The following is a 16,931-nucleotide window of genomic DNA, read 5'->3' as shown; positions in this document are numbered from 1 at the left end:
AAAGATTTGGCTTCCAAGGTACGTCGACTCAGCTTTGCTTTAGAGGAGGTTACAGAGCAGCATGTGCATCACAGCAGCTGCCGAATTCACACGGAAACTCACATATCGAGCTCAGATATCTGCTCGGATAGTACCTGACTTTATGTCAGGCGGCTGCAACTTTGAACTTCTGTTCACATGCTGAATATTATTACAGTTGTTTATTTGTATTTTCCTTGTTGATAATAAGAATGCGGTCAAAGACTGCGTGGCCCGCAACTGACGGGTCATTAATAGCAATATATGTTTTATCTGTAAGCTCACATAAAATGCATTTAATGGGGGCGGGACTAGATAAGCCTCGGCTTCTCCCGCTTTCCCTTTCGGCCATGTGTACATGCCCGAAATAAACAAATAAATAAATGTATTTATGTAAATTACCTGCATATGCTACGAACAAAGAGAAAGTTGTTTTTAGTTTGTAGATGGGCGCCTTTTATTTGTCACTTTTGAGTTTGAGTTTTTTTTAGGCGAGTTTATTCACATACATACATACATATACATGATTCGTGGACATTTGGGACAAGAAGTGTCCATGCATGTGAACTGGTCCCCAAAAGAAGCTACCTAAAGCCTATGCTAGGGGGCCTGCAAACAATTTGTCTGATGGTAATAATCTCAGCACACCTGTGTAATAACCAAAGTAAGACGCTTGGATCAAGCTGAAACCCAGCCCAAGCTATGAAATAACATGTATTGAACCTTCCAGAACATTTTTGCTAATGTTTGCAAGTGCATCCATGTATGTGTGTAACAAGGCCTTTTGTGGGCAAATACAGTATGTTAATGTTGCAAACTGTTGTTAACCAGTGCTGTTTTTATGTACAGTAACCAAAGTCTTACTCTACTCTGTTATTGTATTGAAATAAATGTTGGACTTTGGAAAAGTGGAATAATCTGCATATTTCATCATGGTAGCCATGGACTATGATCCTGCAGTGACGCCTCATAACTTACCTAACTGAGCAGGATTCAACTTTCACCCACATATTCATGTCACTGGAGCAAAAAGCATCCACATTGCAAACGCTCCACAAGTTAATAAGATCACAGATGCATTTTATATGTGTTAATAATGCAGAGAAATGCAGAAATGTCCAAATGTGCAGTGTAAATAAATAGAATCTGACTTGTAAATAAACTAAATTCAGTGTTTTTTGGTAAAAAAGAACACAGAAAAAAACATTTAGTATAATGATCAGTGTTTACTTGTGCTGTTTTGATCCACTCTGTTCTGACTTGTGGCCCAAATTTATTTGTAAACTGCCCAGAAATTGGATGAACTGAATTCTTACACAATTTAAAATCAACAAACAAATAAAAAGGACACAGATGTTGCCTAATACTTACAAAGTCACGGCAGATGGGTCAAACATGCGTGACCCAGTAAATATTCATAAAATTCCTGGCAAAGTGGGTCTTTGACGTAAAAAACCAGAACACCAGTCACATTTCTTATCTGTCTGTGGATACAAACTTGAACTCGTCGAACCTTTCAAGATTTCTCCAAGAAGTTTCTGCCTCATTTTTTTACTTTTACTTTTTTTTTTTTTACTCTTTAAGGCGCCATTGAGTTGGACACTTTCTTTCTTGATCGTTATAATGAAAGGGTTCTTATCTTATTGCAGTATTTTATGGAGTTATTCTGCCCTACTTCTTATCCTTCTCCTTTTGACACACAATCAAGTGACACATCCTTATTGACATGAAATAATCCCCTTAAATCAATACTGCAAGAATGCTGCTAAGTTTTATGAAAGTTGAGCCGTGGCCTCACTCTGTTTGTGTGTGTGTGTGTGTGTGTGTGTGTGTGTGTGTGTGTGTGTGTGTGTGTGTGTGTGTATGTTGTGTCCTGTCATCATTGTGACCCTCCACGTGTTGACTGTTGACACAGGCAGCTATTCTGATAACAGACCTTTATAAGTCAGATGAGAGGAGAAGTCACTCTGCAGACGCTTGATCCTCAGGTAAAGACTGCCACTTTTTTCACATATTTCTGTCTTAGACAAGGAAATGCATTCATTTGGATATGTTTCGTATTCATTAGTCTGTTTGTTGCACTGTGAAATTCATATATATTTATTTCCCTTTGTCCATCCACAGAAAGAAAAAAAATGCATCTAAAAGTTGTGATCTTCCTCCTGTCCTTCTTGACAACGACAGGTATACATTGCTCCTTAAATGCTGTTTAATATCCATCATATTGCATTTCTATTACTTTAATTTCATGCATGTTTTCTTTCTCGGTAGCATACCCACTCCACCGCAGCAGCAGGGAGGCAACCTGGACTGATTCAAACGCCAACCAGGCTCACGAGAAGACAGAACTCCCAAAGGATGAGTAAGTTGACAAAGTACTGTGAACTCGTTCAAGACCACAAACTAATGTGCATCCACACACTCAAGTCAAGGTGAAACACTTTGTAATGCTTTTGTCTCTCTTTGTTCAGTCAAATCTACAAAAGCCACATAGACAGCAGTGACCTTTACGACCCAGACGGCCGCAGCAAGAACCCCGTGGCAGAAGAGATGCAACGCAAGCTCAACATGGAGTCGGAGCGTCTGCGAACCCGTCTGCGCCAAGAGCTGGCCGAGCTGCGGGAGAGGTTGTCCCCGTCTCCGGCCCACCTCAGCTCCAGCCTGGCCAGCATGAGGGAGCGCCTGGCCCCCCTCACCCAGCAGCTCCAGAGCTCCCTCAGCAGCAACACCCAAGATCTGTGTGGCCAGCTGAGCCTTTATCTGCAGGGCCTGGAGACGCCGGAGGCTCAGGCGGAGGCCAGTCCGGCTCTGTACCAGGAAGCCTTCAACTTAATGAGCCAAACCTTAGAGCACAGCGGCTCCAAGATGGCCGACCTCATCAGTGACTTCCACACTAAAACCGTCGAGGTGATCGAACACCTGAAAGAGATCGGAGCGAGTAAGCAAGAGGCAGCCGGTTCAGAGCACTGGCAGGAACTTAGCTCCAGGCTGGGACAGGAAGTGAGTTCACTGAGGATGGAGGCGCAGAACAGGGCGGGGGCTCTCAAAGCAGAGCTCACTGCTCTGCTAGAAAGTGGGTGGCCTGGGAAGGCTGAAGTGACGGCCAGTATGGAGCGGTTCTGCCAGAATGCAGCCCTGCAGAGCCAAGTGTTTCAGACCCGGATGGAGAGGCTGTTTCAGGGGCTGGAAGAGGAGGTCCAGGGACCCTCCAGCCTGTCTCCTGATCCGTCCTCCTCATCCATACAGCCAGCTGGCTATTTGCAGGAGGATTTCTCTGTTAAATTCTCCGCTCTTATCCAAGACATTCTGCACTCAGTGTAGCGACGGAGACGACTGTATATTTCTACCAAAAACTACCAATTAACTGCTGACATGGTCCCATTGACTTGTATTCTTGTCCACAAAGTTAGTTTTGTGTTTGCTTTTGTACCAGCAAAGTAAGTAGCCTGTAAATATTTATGAGTGTACTGTATGTGTTTCATTCTGGTGGTGAATGGGTGTAAATGTCAGTTTTATGTTGCATGTAACATCAACCACAGAATGCAGCACCAACCTGATGTAAAACTTTATTTTAATATGTACAAAAGATCTGATTTATATAAAGCAGATTATAATGTGCTCAAAATATATATTGTATCTATGTATATAAATGTTTTAAGCAATGAGCTCCTGTACATGATGCCCCAAAAACAGTGGGCAGACTTTGCAAGCCGTTAAAGCAAATGTATAAAATATTAACACGGCTCTGTTCTTTAATGGCTTAAGTTGTTTTCAATGATAAATGATTGCTGAATAAAGATACAGCAAATATACACAGAAGGCTTTACAAGAAAGCATACCTGACATGAACATTTCATTAATATTGACAAATCACAACATTATCAGATGAGATGTTCTTATAATAAACATACAGTTACAGTTTGATATGAGGCGACGACTATTTGCCAGGTGATCCGTCAGTGAGGTAATCCTCCCACCCAATAAAACTTCTTCAAGGCGAACCAGCCGCCCAGAACCAGCATAACAGCAGCAGCCGAGCCGAACACCACCCCCACCGCCAGCCCCGTCATGTCCACGTCCTCCCTCTTTGATGGTGCAACGTCACTACCTGACGCACGCAGGGGAGATTCATTGAGATTGTTATTTTGGGTTGTCGTTACATCTTCCAAGGTATTAAAATGTATTTCTGTCATCCGAATATACTCACTGTAGGCAGCTGCAAATGGCCTGTCTTTAGCAGCAGCAGTATAAAGAGGTCCAACTGAAAGAGTGGCAGATTCACTGCTTTCTTCCCCAAAGGGAGTCACAGATCTTTTTCTTCTGTTATTACAGGCCTGAAACACAGCACACATCCCGCTTTAGTTTGATAGACATTAAAGGATGGAAAACTATGGCTTCTTTATTTACATTTTTTTAAATAATATAATTTGTTTTATTTCATGATAAAATTGACAATGGTGCCAAACATGAACCACAATGTTGCTGGTTCAAATCTGTCAACACCTTTAATCCAATCGTTTCCCATCCTTCTCCTGACATTTTCTAAAATAAAAGTGCCTCAAAATACTGTTATGTTATCAGGAGCAACTGTTAAATGTTTCGGGTTTATTACGTTTTTGAATGTCACTTAGTGTCTGCTCAACATGTGGATAGAAAATCTAATTCTAATCCTGTTTAAACAGATAAGTAATTCATCATTCAAACCTCTGCCCCTCGAATCACTCTCATGGGGTGAATTTGAAAGTTTCCGAGCATGACTTTGTCTAATGCCCTTAAAGCAGAGTGATTTGTTCTTGACTTCTCGACTTACAGACAGCAGCTCTTGACATTTGCTGGGCTCACAGAGTCTCAGTATGCAGTGCAGATAGATGCTGGACTTTGCCTGCTCGCGGTGCTGAACAAAGCGGAAGGCCTCAAAGTTAAACCCGGCAACATTGGAGAGGCCATTGCTTGTAACGGTTGCCCTTTGGTCCACTGAACAGCTAGAGAGCAGAATATAGATTTAGTTTATAGCTTATATTAAAAGAAAGTTTTGCTATTTTAGAAGCTATACTAATGAGGTGTGTGTCCATACCCAGCGAAGAAGTTGTGCTGCTCACTGTGTGACCCATTGTAAGCAGTAGGGGTACCAAAGCAGTGATCCAGCAGCACATGGAAACTGCAAAGAGGACAGTGGACTAATGAGTTGTTGCTACATGAAAACACTCTTCTCACATTTATTTCAGTATTTGCTTTTCAATAAGGTAATTCCACTCATCCAAATGTGCTTTGACTTACTTTCCCGTGAGGTTAACAGCCTTGACCTCCACGTAGATCCTGGTTCGGAGGGCAAGTCCTGTTGAAGGTACCACTAAGGGGAAGCCGGAGGTGGAGTCCTGGGGAAATAAGACATCTGAGTAAAATAAGCCAAGAAAAATGGCTCTATAGTATTGTATGTCTGAATGTCCACTCACATTAAAAACACTCATTTTCAGCGTATCAATGAAGGTTCCATTATTATCGCTGGTCGCCACGGAAACTGAGGAGCTAAAAATGAATGGAAAAGAACATTAGAGACATAATGCTGTCGGGTACAGTGACGTCAGGTAGTCAAGGCAGCCCCATTACAAGCTATGATGGGCCACGTGATCAAATACAGACATCAGCACACATATTACCCAACAATCAATGCACATTCAATTGAATATTTTTTTACAAAGTTTATAGTTTATATGGTAGAATATGGATATAATTTTGTTATTGCTGCTATATACGGCATATACATAGTAAATGGCACCATATCTATGTTGATTTTTTGAACGCAGGTGTAATTTCAAGGTGGCTTGTACAGTGAGATGGACAGCTACTGGTCAGTCATACTCACGCCATAATCTGTGTGTTGTTGACCAGGTACTCCAGCGGGTAGCGGCAGGAGAAGTGATAGTAGAGGTCCGTGGAGTAGCTGATCACCCCCTGTTCGGATCTGGGTGTGTCAATGTACCCGGTGATGATGACCGACTGGATGCTTGAGAAGCTGCTGAATGGACCCGTGGGGTCTGGGGTCTCGTCGACAATCTGAACAACACAACAACAAACACGGTTACACAACCTTCCTCTATACTGCCACACAACCCTAAATGTAGTGTTGTGTATCTGTTGCAGTAGAATCACTGGAAGCAATATTCAACATCCTCTACTCAACACCTTCTGACCTGCAGAGACTGGCGGCAGGAGTTATCCTGACTGTGGTTGACAGGAAGCTGGTAACGGATGATGGGAGGGTACACGCTGGTGTCGAGAGAGCCCTGGCACTCCGAGGTGTTGTGGTTCCCGTTCAGAGCCAGGTCTGTGGTGTTGAAGCCTGCCCACTGAGCCGTGCACAGGTTGATCTCCAGGGTGATTGTACTGGTGCCACAGACGACTGTCATGTCTGAATTGTCTAAGGGAGAAGAGGAACCAAGGAGGAGGTTTTAATATTATGGGATTTTTTTCCCTCCCATTGGAATCAGGGGGGAAATTAAAATGAGATGCCAGTTGCTGTGGCAGAGATGGAGATGAGAAATGGTCCATTGCGGTGTGAAAAAGTAATCTTCTCAATTTGTATCTGTCACCAAATACCATCTGCTCTGACTTTTAGCAGAATATTCATATAAAACAAAATTATCCGGCTCAGTGAAAGTAATAGTGGACCTACCAGGGATTCTCTCATACTCAGACGAGCAGTTGTAGAGACACTGAGCTGGCTGCAGGAGCACCACCAGCAGAGGGAGACAGAGATAGAGAGTCATGCTGTCCAGAGGAGGCTCAGTCAGTTTGATAAATCCTTTAGCTGAAGACTTAAAAAACACAACAACAATATAAACAACAATGATAAAAACACAAATTGGTGAAAGTACAGTTTTATATAATCTTGTGTATGCATTTATATTGCAAATGCTGTTTTTCCCAATTGAAACTATATATATTGTCCCTAAAATGTTGCAATTTACAAATCAATGAATTTCAAATATAGACCTGAGACAGCCTTACCTTGGCTGGTACCTGTGCAGGTGTCACAGGAGTAGTAATGTGGTGTGACTTTTATAGTATTCAACAGCCTCAAGACACCTAAAACCACAGAGGTGTGACTCTCAAGCCCTCCTTGCAACTAATTATAGACCCTTATGCACACACACACACACACACACCTTCTGCATGTTTCTACTGTGACTATACACGTGTAGGCGGCAGTAGCTCCTGGCAGGGTTCGCTGTCAGATCTAAACCCAGCAGATTAATCTGTCAGCGGGATGTGACACAAATCCCTCGGGTTAACGACTGCTGTTTCAGGTTTCCCTCCATCAAAAATGATCATTGAAGTTGAAAGTTATTGTTGTCTTTTGGGTGTGCTGAGGCAAACGAGGTTTAAACTGGGATGCTATGTACATATATATATTGCTAAACAGATTTGTTGTACTTGCAAATCATACTTATTGGCCATGATCATATTTTCACATACTAAAGAAACCTGCAGGTTCTTTAACACCACACTAGTTGAATGCTGATTACATAAATTGTATATGCAAATTCTGATTATACTCTATTGAAATCTTCTTTAATTAATGACTGTGATAGTGCATTACAAATAAGTTACAGGTCTTCTTATTCACAACTCTCAAAGGAATAAGTGAATTTTCCAAAATCCTAGAGGTTCTCTGCCTGGAATTAAGGATTCATTTGAGAATGCTTGAAAGGTGATCATGCTTGCCGTAAGCAGTGAAGTCCTCAGCCAACCAGGATTAACCTTTGATAATTTCCCTTGCATGTCATAACTCTCCTCCATTGTCTCCATAGACTTGCATCACACGTAGTTTCTATAGCTAAAGGCACAACTGCTGCTGCTCAACTGAGAAGCCCCATTGTTCCTCAGAAATATAGAATGAAAAGGCATCAGTGTTTTTGCTGAAGTGCCCATGGTAAGAAAAGACATTTGTTACACTATCCATGGACGTGTCACTCTGAGTCTGAGGAGTTTACCTCTGGACACCTGTTTGGAAACATCTCGCCGGCCATTCTTCTGCGCTCTAATCACATTCTCCATTTCATCTCCCTGTAATCCCTCTGGCTGCAGGGTCAGAGATCATGTCTGGATGGAGATGTCTGGAACACAATGTTCACCTGTCCATATGTTGACGGGTCTAGATTAACAATGTCTGTGTGACTTCTAATCGAATTTGAAAGTTAGACAGAAGGATTAAGTGGTCCTTTATGGGCTGAGAAAATGTCCCTACTTCAGAAAATACAAGCAAGATACATTTTTGGTTTTATTTTTTATTTTTTTAATTTATTATGGAAATTAACCACGAAGCGACCTTTATCTTTAGGGAGGCTAAAATTAGACACACCAGACTGCAGCGATTGTGATAAGCATCCATCTCTACTGGTTCCTTTCACCAAAAGCGAGAATGGTTGCTGACATATAATCGCATTACAATACAATGAACAGACGTCCCGGGGCAGGACACAGATTGAGTTGTGGGAGAAAGAGGATACGCTGGGAAGCTTGTCAGGACACAGTATGTACAGTAAATGAGATCATTAGACTCGCTAATGTGTGTGTGTGTCAACATTACACATTGGCAACTAACTCAGTAAATATGTTACATTTTATGTAACACATTTATGTTATATTTTTTGTCTAAGCGTACATCGTTCACTTGTGTTGCAATAATAAGCAAAACACATTTATACACTAATATATTATATTCATATTCTGAAAGCACATAAATATGAATCAGTTGGGATGGTGGAGGAAGCATCCAAACAGCACTCTAAAATACCTGAATTTAAAATAGTGTCAAATAGCTAAATGTAATCTTCTAAATAAAAGTATTATAAGTTAAATGTACTTAAAGTATTTTAAAAGGTATACTCATAATGCAGAGCAATATTCACTGCAACTAGGGAATATTAAATTAGGGAATATGATTATATTATACAGTATGACAATATGAGGTTGATAATACTGATGCATGAATGTATAACCAGCATTTTACAGTTGTTGTAGCTACTTTATAATGTTGCAGTCGAGTGATTTTCAAACTCGTCCGTCCAGAGATGAGATGATTTATATGAGTCATTTATACGCTAATAATACATTTTTGTGAAATACTGAACCAATGAACAGCTACATGAATGACACCACCTCAGAAGTTTAGAAGGGAAATATCTATTTGGTGGGAAAAGGTGAAACAAGACAAGGCTGATTATTTACAGTGAAGACGATTGTGAGCTTCTAGTTAAATCTCTAACATTGTCTGGTATTTTAAAAGCTTATCATTTGTGTTTTTAATATAAAATCGGAAAAGTAACGAGTAACTTCAGCTGTCAGATGAGTGTAGTGTGGTGAAAGGAACAATATTTCCATTACCCAAATGTGCACACGAGTAAAGTACTTGAGTACATGTACCTTAATTACTTGAAATCACTGGTCTCATGGGGAAAAAACAACAGATTTTCGTCAAAAGCGGAACATTTCATCAGTAGTTTGGTGTCATCTGCTGGCCGATATCAGACAGGACTCGGATGCCTTGTTGTTCTCTTGCCTCGTGACTCATCGGCGGTGAGGCGTGCAAGCACAGAGACACGACTTCCTCCAGAACGTCACAACAGTGACGGCCATTGTTTATTTAGTTCTCAGAAAAACCTCATCCATCCATTCATTCCAGTAAACAAAAGAAAAAAATGTCTTGGGAATTTACAAAAAAGAAAAAGTGCAGTGCAGCTAATAAGTGGATGCACATGGCATGTGGTGACTTCAAAGGCCATAACATATGAGTCATATAACATTCATACTCATGAAACCATTCAGCAACAGGAATATTGTTACATTATTTTTAGAGACTACAGCCTCGTCCCATGAAACATAGGATAAAGGGGATCGCTCTGAATAACTGCTTTAATTAGCTGTGACCTCTTACACAATAGTGGGCAGATAGCAGCATGTGGGCCGAATCTGTCCCTGTGACAAAACAGTTTGCCAATAAATATAGTCTAACATCTAATATGAGCCCCACAGCGCAGGGAAGCATGCATACACCTTTATTCTGCCTCATGTGCTGAAACAAAGTCCAATAAACTCACAACACGAATAACACAAGACATTAACTGGAACGAGTGAACCTCAAAATCAAGACAGACTTATTCCCAGACTCTCATCTGAACATCTGGATCTCACACATATGAAAACAAACAGCTGACGACAACAACAACTTTCATTAAACCATAAGGGAGGCAGGCCACTATTTAACCTTTTAGCCTCTCACGTCACTGTGATGATTTCGTTGGATTAAACCACGTGAGATGTTTTATTTTTATCGTGTAAATAATCTGCTCCAGACTTTCACAATCACTCACATTCTGGAAATGAAACTGCAATGCCTGGAAACCAAAGCAATGAACAGGAAGTATGTTTCTCCAAAAAAATAAAAAATCCTTTCCTCTTCCTCCTCTGTGTTTTCCTGTTCCAATCTCTCCCTTTTTTTTATCTCTTTACTCTGCCCCTATTTTTGTTATTGCTCACTTTCTGTCCTAGCTGTGTCTCGTGGTGTTTTCACAGTGAGTCAGTTTCCTTTAAAACACTTTGCCTACACTTGCTTTTTGGGGAGATGTTTTTCTTAATTAGCGGCCACATCAGACAGACTCTGAATCACATGACGTGAGCCCAGCGTGTTTACCAGCCATACTGAAGGAGTGGTTAGGTTAAGTGTCATTTAAGTTCTCACTTCTCTGTGTGTGTGTGTGTGTGTGTGTGTGTGTGTGTGTGTGTGTGTGTGTGTGTGTGTGTGTGTGTGTGTGTGTGTGTGTGAGAGAGAGAGATAGCTACTCTTTCTTTATTTGAACATAGGGAGCATGATGCATAGTGTCTGCACAAAGAACTCCATTCATCCCATGATAATGACATTACTATATGTGCAATGGGATTTTGCCAATTTGGCAAAAAGAAGCCACGGGCCGCACGAATGCACACATGCATATGTCAGTGGTTTGAGTTAACATCCAGAGTGAAAGAACCACTGGAAAGCAACAACTTTCTCTTTTGCAAAGCAAAAAAATCTTGGACTATCTCACTCTGGATGTTTTTTTCCTCTCCCCCTCAACCAGACGCCATATACACGCCTCCTCCAGTCGACCCACTTTCTGCCTGGACAGACTACTCCGCTGGCTCTAGTTTATCACAGGAGTCGGACAAACTCCCTTATACTTTCATTTATTATTATTATTTACTCATCGCGCGACACACTCGAGTGAACATGTAGAAATGGATTTCATGAAGCTGTTTGGCACCGTTATCGCCGTGTTGTTCCACCCCGGATCCGCGTCTAAAATCAATGGTAAGAGTTTACTTCGGAGGAACAACTCCCTTTTTAAATTCAGTGGCGTCGCATCGACTTGTTTGTTTGACATAAATATAAAAAGTGTGCATGCGATGCTGAACGAGGCTGCGCAGTTAAGTGTGATGCACGTTTTGTTTTCCTGTTAGTGGATTGAACGGCCGTAAAGAAACCTGAAGCGCGGTGTAATAAATAGGCTGCGGGCGCACCGCTGCACGTGACGGCGGAGAAAACCAACGTCCACGGGGTGTTTGCGATTTAGACGCAGTCCGCATAGTTTCTAACCCTTTAGCGCTATAGTGATATTATATGTATTTATTTAGGGGGCCACAGTTGCTTCAAAAGTGCCTTTACTAGCGATGGGACGATATAAGATTGTATCGTTTATCGGGATAATTAAAAAAAAGCAATAAAAATCTCCATTATCGGGATAATCGTGAATCAGGATTCACGAGTGAATTAAGAAAAGCTTTCTCACTTGCTATCATAGAGGGAAAATGGCACCTGTTAGGCCTTCAGTAATTTACACTCACACAATGTTGCTATTTTAATTTATATTTTCATTATTTTTTACTAGTCCTTAACGATCAATATAAATATCTGTGATGCAATAAAAATATGTAAGATAAAGTAATATCAGTATTAAGTATATTTTAATGATTAGCCAGGATCATCTTGACATGAAATGTTGAATTGTCCCATATGTTTGACAATCAAGATGCGCTGTTTAAAGCCAGAATTGTGCTACCTCAGCAAACCACTGCATTTGAGACATGCTCAGACGTTCACGGTGCACCACAGCATCAAAACACTTTGGAATGTCTAGAAATAAACAAACATCTTTTTTTGAAGACCTTAAAAATATAGGTTTTACACTGTAATTTCTCGACCATATGGTTTACCCTACGCAGGAAAGTGTGGGTAGATGTTGGCAAAAAAATAATAATCTGGTTCCTAATTTGTCCGGTACACTGTAGGTTGTTTATAATCTTCCTTCCACGTGGGCGCCACAGAAACACATCTTGTTATCTCCCTCATGCTCCCTGTAATGTCCAGGCCAAAGGATCTGTCGGCGTGGGACGGAGCGCCCATGCTACAAGGTGTCCTACATCCAGGACAGCAGGCGGAGGCTGACCTTTGAGGATGCCAGGCAGGCCTGCAGGTTGGATGGGGGCGACTTGCTGAGCATCGAAACAGAAAGCGAGCAGCGACTGATGGAGAGGTTCATACAGCAGATGCAAGCTGGAGATGGAGACTTCTGGATCGGGCTCCGCCGCAGCCCACAGCGCTACAGGGCAGGGACCACAAACCCAGGTTGCCCTTCGCAGTACTACTGGCTGGATGGAAGCAAGGCCAAGTTCAGGTCTTTCTCATTTTTGCTCCTTTCCCTCCATATGTGTGACTGTTTCGGCTGCGTCTGTGAGGGATCTCAAGAGACACACCGCACACAAAAAAAAGGCTGTAGTCAGTTGTGCCTTATTGGATTAGGTTGTACGTGTGTGGGAGTGATGGAATGTCTGCAGTCATTGTGCTTGTAATAATGTAATTCGTCCCATCTCAATGCAGTATGAGTCTAAACGCGTGCATCTTATTTGCTTTAGGAACTGGCACTGGGACGAGCCATCATGTGGTGTTGAAATGTGTGCGGTTCTGTACCACCAGCCCTCTGCACCACCCGACGAAGAAGGTCATTTCCTGTTCCAGTGGAACGACGATAACTGCAACTCCAAGAACAACTTTCTCTGCAAATACCCAGAAGGTGAGCCAGCAGATCACAGACGCTCTGCTGTTACACCGTAGACATTTGGGACTCTTCTGAATTTTATCTTCCAAAAACTAAAATGGGTCTACCGCTGACAACCGCTGGCACTAAACAAGTAATATGAAGTTTTAATGTTGGTTGCCGGATTACTGTAATGCTCTGCTCTCCGCTTCCCTTTTTCTACTGATTCTTCCTGTTTATCTTTACTTTTCTTTCTATTTCGAATATGAAACCCTTCTTGACTGCAAGACTTAATGTACTTTGTTTTTTATGATTTAATTACATTTTGTCAAGGATTCAATGACTGAATAAACTCACTTTTTTCTGTCTTTGCAGAAAAAAGACCAGTATTTACTGAGCAAGGGAACCCAGCACATGCAGGTATGTTTCTCTGGGTTTAGATAACAAGTGACCGCAAATGTGTTGGATCAAGAAAGTCACTGTCTCTTTTGTGTAAATGAAGACGTCTAGTGGGACCAAGTGAAATAAAGGGGACATATTCTGCTAATTTTCAGGTTTATACTTGCGTTTTGGGTTTCTACTAGAACGTGTGTAGATACTGTCCGTCTGAATATATCTATATTCTCTCTCCGACTCAAACGCTCCATTTTAGCTCCTGCCTCTTATAACGTGGAGCTGAAACAGCACTTTGATTAATCTTTGATTTGATCGTTGAAAAGATTAGCCCACGTCCTGCAGCTCTGTGCTGAAGGGCCACAGATTGAATGATGGATGAATGTCATGATCATTTTGGTTGAAATTGGTTAGTAGCTGATTTTTCCCCCAGGAAGAATGAACATTGGATTGTGGTATAATGGACATTTTGGAGAAGTTGTCATTTATTTCCTGCTCAACAGATGATGTTAATTTGTTTTCTGATGCTCCAGTTCCATCTCTGAGGCCAAACCTGTTCTCAACTACAGAAAGTGATGAGAGGGTAAAAATAGGACTGCCTGAGCCATCAGGTAGGAAAACTTCTATATTACTCTTATAGTTAAAGCTCTTGCTTAACTAATGTTCTAAATAGTAACCAAATCAGTCAATCATCTTAAAATAATTTACGCCAAGTAATATTCTTTCCTTTGCAGTATCTCTCTCAGACAGCACCCTGTATGTCTCCTACATCCTTTATGCAACTATTCCTGCGTTGCTGCTGCTGCTGTTTGCAGCTGCTGGCTTCTTCTGCTACAAACATCAAGCTAAGAGGTAAAACATTCTGCATGAAAGAAACAAAATTAGATGTTGATTGATATTGATTTTTTGCCAAACTGTATTTATTAGATGTTAATACTGTATATCTGTGTGCATTTATTGAATATTTATTGATTTATATGGCACATAAATGCAGCTCTTCTTTTGGCCCCTGTGAGCACACAATTCCTATACAACCCTTTTTGTGTCTTTGTGCAAACCGTGTAGGGAAATGTGTTTTCTTACTTTGATAGAGCAGCATGCTGTGATGATCACATTGTGCCGTTCAATGTCTTCTCCATCATATCCAGGAGGAAGACAAAAGCAGAAAGCTACCCCAGCAGATCCAAACCGTGGACGTCAACAGCGGTTTCACCTGCTGCCGTACAAGGACCATATGCCTTTAGTGACATTACCAAACTGCCTCACACGGCTCTGGACAGCAGCGTGCCGGCAGACATCATGACAAAGTACTCCTGCGTTCCTTCCCAGGACTCCCAGGGTAACGATTATGAGAACGTGTCATGCGCAGAAAGGGAGATTGGCTTTGTGACCAACGACATCTACGAGACCTGCAGAGCTCAGAGCCGCCAGACTGGTTGGGTGGAGAATGAGATTTATGGATAACAGTGTTGATGCTTCTCTGAGTGTCCTTCACCCTCTGATGCAGCAAGACAGAGGAACAAGATGTTCTCCATCTGCAGGGTTACTAAACGTGTGTGTGTGTGTGTGTGTGTATCTCCAGTGTTGCATCCAGTATCCAAAGCTGTAAGTCGGATAAAAGCTTAAAGCAGGGTTTGTCCTGTGAGTCCAAATTTAGGGCCCAAACTTCCCCCAAATAGAGAGTTTTTAATATTGTTGGTGAATTTCTGAATCACAGGATACTCTTCAAGAGGAATAGATCGGGTTGTATAAAAACTATAATATATTTAAAATCCCTTTAATAAATGTTATTATATAAGATATTATTATATAGACTAAGAGACTGCAGCCCTGCTAGCAGCGTTGAGGCTCTACCTGCTCACCAAGGCCAATGATAACGTGTTGATCTTAAGCAGGTTTAATATTCACCATGTGTTACCATGCAAACATTTGCTAATTATCATACAACACCACAGCACAGGCTGAAGGGAATGTCATTAGTGTTGCAGATATTTGGTTATAAGTACTAGATATGGGGAAGACAGAAGTTATGGGGTGCAAATGATGCGACTTCATAGCAGCACAAAGGCTTTGGTTTCAAAGAGGCATTCATTAATTAAAATCAGCTTCACTGAGTCAGGTCAGGTTAGCGGTATTTGGGTTAGTGGATTTCCCATTTAACCCTGGGAATAACACAAGGTTATTCATCTTGTAAACAGGCCAACATGACACTGCTTAGCCATTTTCCAATCGCGTCACCAGATGTTAAGAGACAAGGACAAAACGATAATTTTGTCTCTACAGCGAATGAGTTGTCCTACTCGAGGACTATCCGACCTTTCACTAGACCTGAGGAGTGCTGTCAGCCCAGTGTAAGGCTTCCTGTTTGGACTCTGATGTCAGGGAACAGGACAGTACATGCGGAAACACTGATGACAGAACTCTGCTGACCCCAGTAAACCTCAAAGCTGTGGCCTTTCCCCGACTCCACCTGATTGTGTGGGAAACTCAACCTTCCCACTCATCTGACTTTTTTTTTAGGAGTGACCCATTTGAGCGTGTCATGGAATCATTCATCAGTGTTTGCTTGTAAAAGCATACGCCTGCCTTGTAAATTTGTAAAATAATCATAGATATACATTACTGAATGGAAATGCCTGTGTTATTTCTGAGCTGGGTCTGTGTCTTGGAAAGATGTAGCAAGCCCAGTAAGGAGAGGCTGAGTGTGTTCTTGGAGAATGTGAGACAGGAAATGCCAAAAGCACATCTGGAACTCTTACATTCAGGAAGTCTAAGCGTGACAGCCGAGGCCTTCGGCGCGCTGCTCTGCCTGCCCGCTTAATCCACCGCTCCGTGTTCGACTGTCACTGCATGAGCTGAAGGGAACAACCGCTGGGTGTGAATGTGTGCTGATTTGCAAACATGACGTGATCTCTGACTGTCAAATAAAGTTTGGTTACAAGATGTTATTATTATTTGATCGTGATCTGAATGCATCCAAATGTGTTTGTATTGTTATGTGTGGGACTTTAGCTGTGTGTGTGTGTGTGTGTATGTGTGTGTGTGTGTGTGTGAATGAAAAATGCATGTTACACAATTACAAATACTTTTGTGCTGAGAACGATGTGTAGTCTGGCTTCAGTTTCGAGGTTTTCCAACAGATGGCGCTGTTATGTAGCTGACCAAAGCGTCTTTGTGGCTGATAAAATGTCTGGTTTCACATGAGTACATTATATAATTGTGCATATATGATATAGGGGATTCGCAATCGCAATTGGATTTATTTTTTGGGGGGGGGGGGGGGGTATTATATAACTAAAAGTAGACATGCTGTGTAATTTTCTTTTTTAATTTTAAATCCTTTCATATTGTGCTTAAATCATTTCCCCATTCATTCTCGCAGAGCATATTACTGTGAGGTGCAGTTTCAGCCTGATTTAGAATGAGTTTAACCCTTTTCCCCCTCCG

The 16,931-nt window shown here is 41.6% G+C and overlaps 3 protein-coding genes across 3 annotated transcripts; 2 read left to right on the top strand and 1 right to left on the bottom strand.

Moving 5' to 3' along the window:
* The first annotated feature begins 2,090 nt into the window (after window positions 1–2,090).
* On the top strand, window positions 2,091–3,565 carry LOC311019761 (uncharacterized protein). The gene is made up of 2 exons (XM_084019332.1): window positions 2,091–2,202; window positions 2,290–3,565. The coding sequence occupies exon 2, from the start codon at window positions 2,569–2,571 to the stop codon at window positions 3,337–3,339; it is 771 nt and encodes a 256-aa protein (XP_083875458.1). The 5' UTR covers window positions 2,091–2,202; window positions 2,290–2,568; the 3' UTR covers window positions 3,340–3,565.
* Window positions 3,566–3,954: 389 nt separating this feature from the next.
* On the bottom strand, window positions 3,955–6,785 carry LOC311019760 (zona pellucida-like domain-containing protein 1; the record flags this gene model as incomplete). Its single annotated transcript, XM_084019331.1, has 9 exons — window positions 3,955–4,126; window positions 4,226–4,352; window positions 4,829–5,000; window positions 5,093–5,176; window positions 5,296–5,393; window positions 5,472–5,544; window positions 5,882–6,072; window positions 6,210–6,436; window positions 6,692–6,785. 9 exons carry the CDS (start codon window positions 6,783–6,785, stop codon window positions 3,975–3,977), a joined length of 1,218 nt encoding a protein of 405 aa, XP_083875457.1. The 3' UTR covers window positions 3,955–3,974.
* A 4,384-nt stretch (window positions 6,786–11,169) lies between these two features.
* Window positions 11,170–16,425, top strand: laynb (layilin b). Its single transcript, XM_084019679.1, has 7 exons — window positions 11,170–11,368; window positions 12,425–12,731; window positions 12,970–13,127; window positions 13,467–13,511; window positions 14,018–14,095; window positions 14,219–14,336; window positions 14,633–16,425. The coding sequence occupies exons 1-7, from the start codon at window positions 11,296–11,298 to the stop codon at window positions 14,946–14,948; spliced, it is 1,095 nt and encodes a 364-aa protein (XP_083875805.1). The 5' UTR covers window positions 11,170–11,295; the 3' UTR covers window positions 14,949–16,425.
* Window positions 16,426–16,931: the final 506 nt, after the last annotated feature.

Source organism: Eutrigla gurnardus (assembly GCF_963514095.1).
Source record: "Eutrigla gurnardus genome assembly, chromosome: 10".
Classification (NCBI taxonomy): domain Eukaryota; kingdom Metazoa; phylum Chordata; class Actinopteri; order Perciformes; family Triglidae; genus Eutrigla; species Eutrigla gurnardus.
This window is presented reverse-complemented; position numbering and strand designations above follow the sequence as displayed.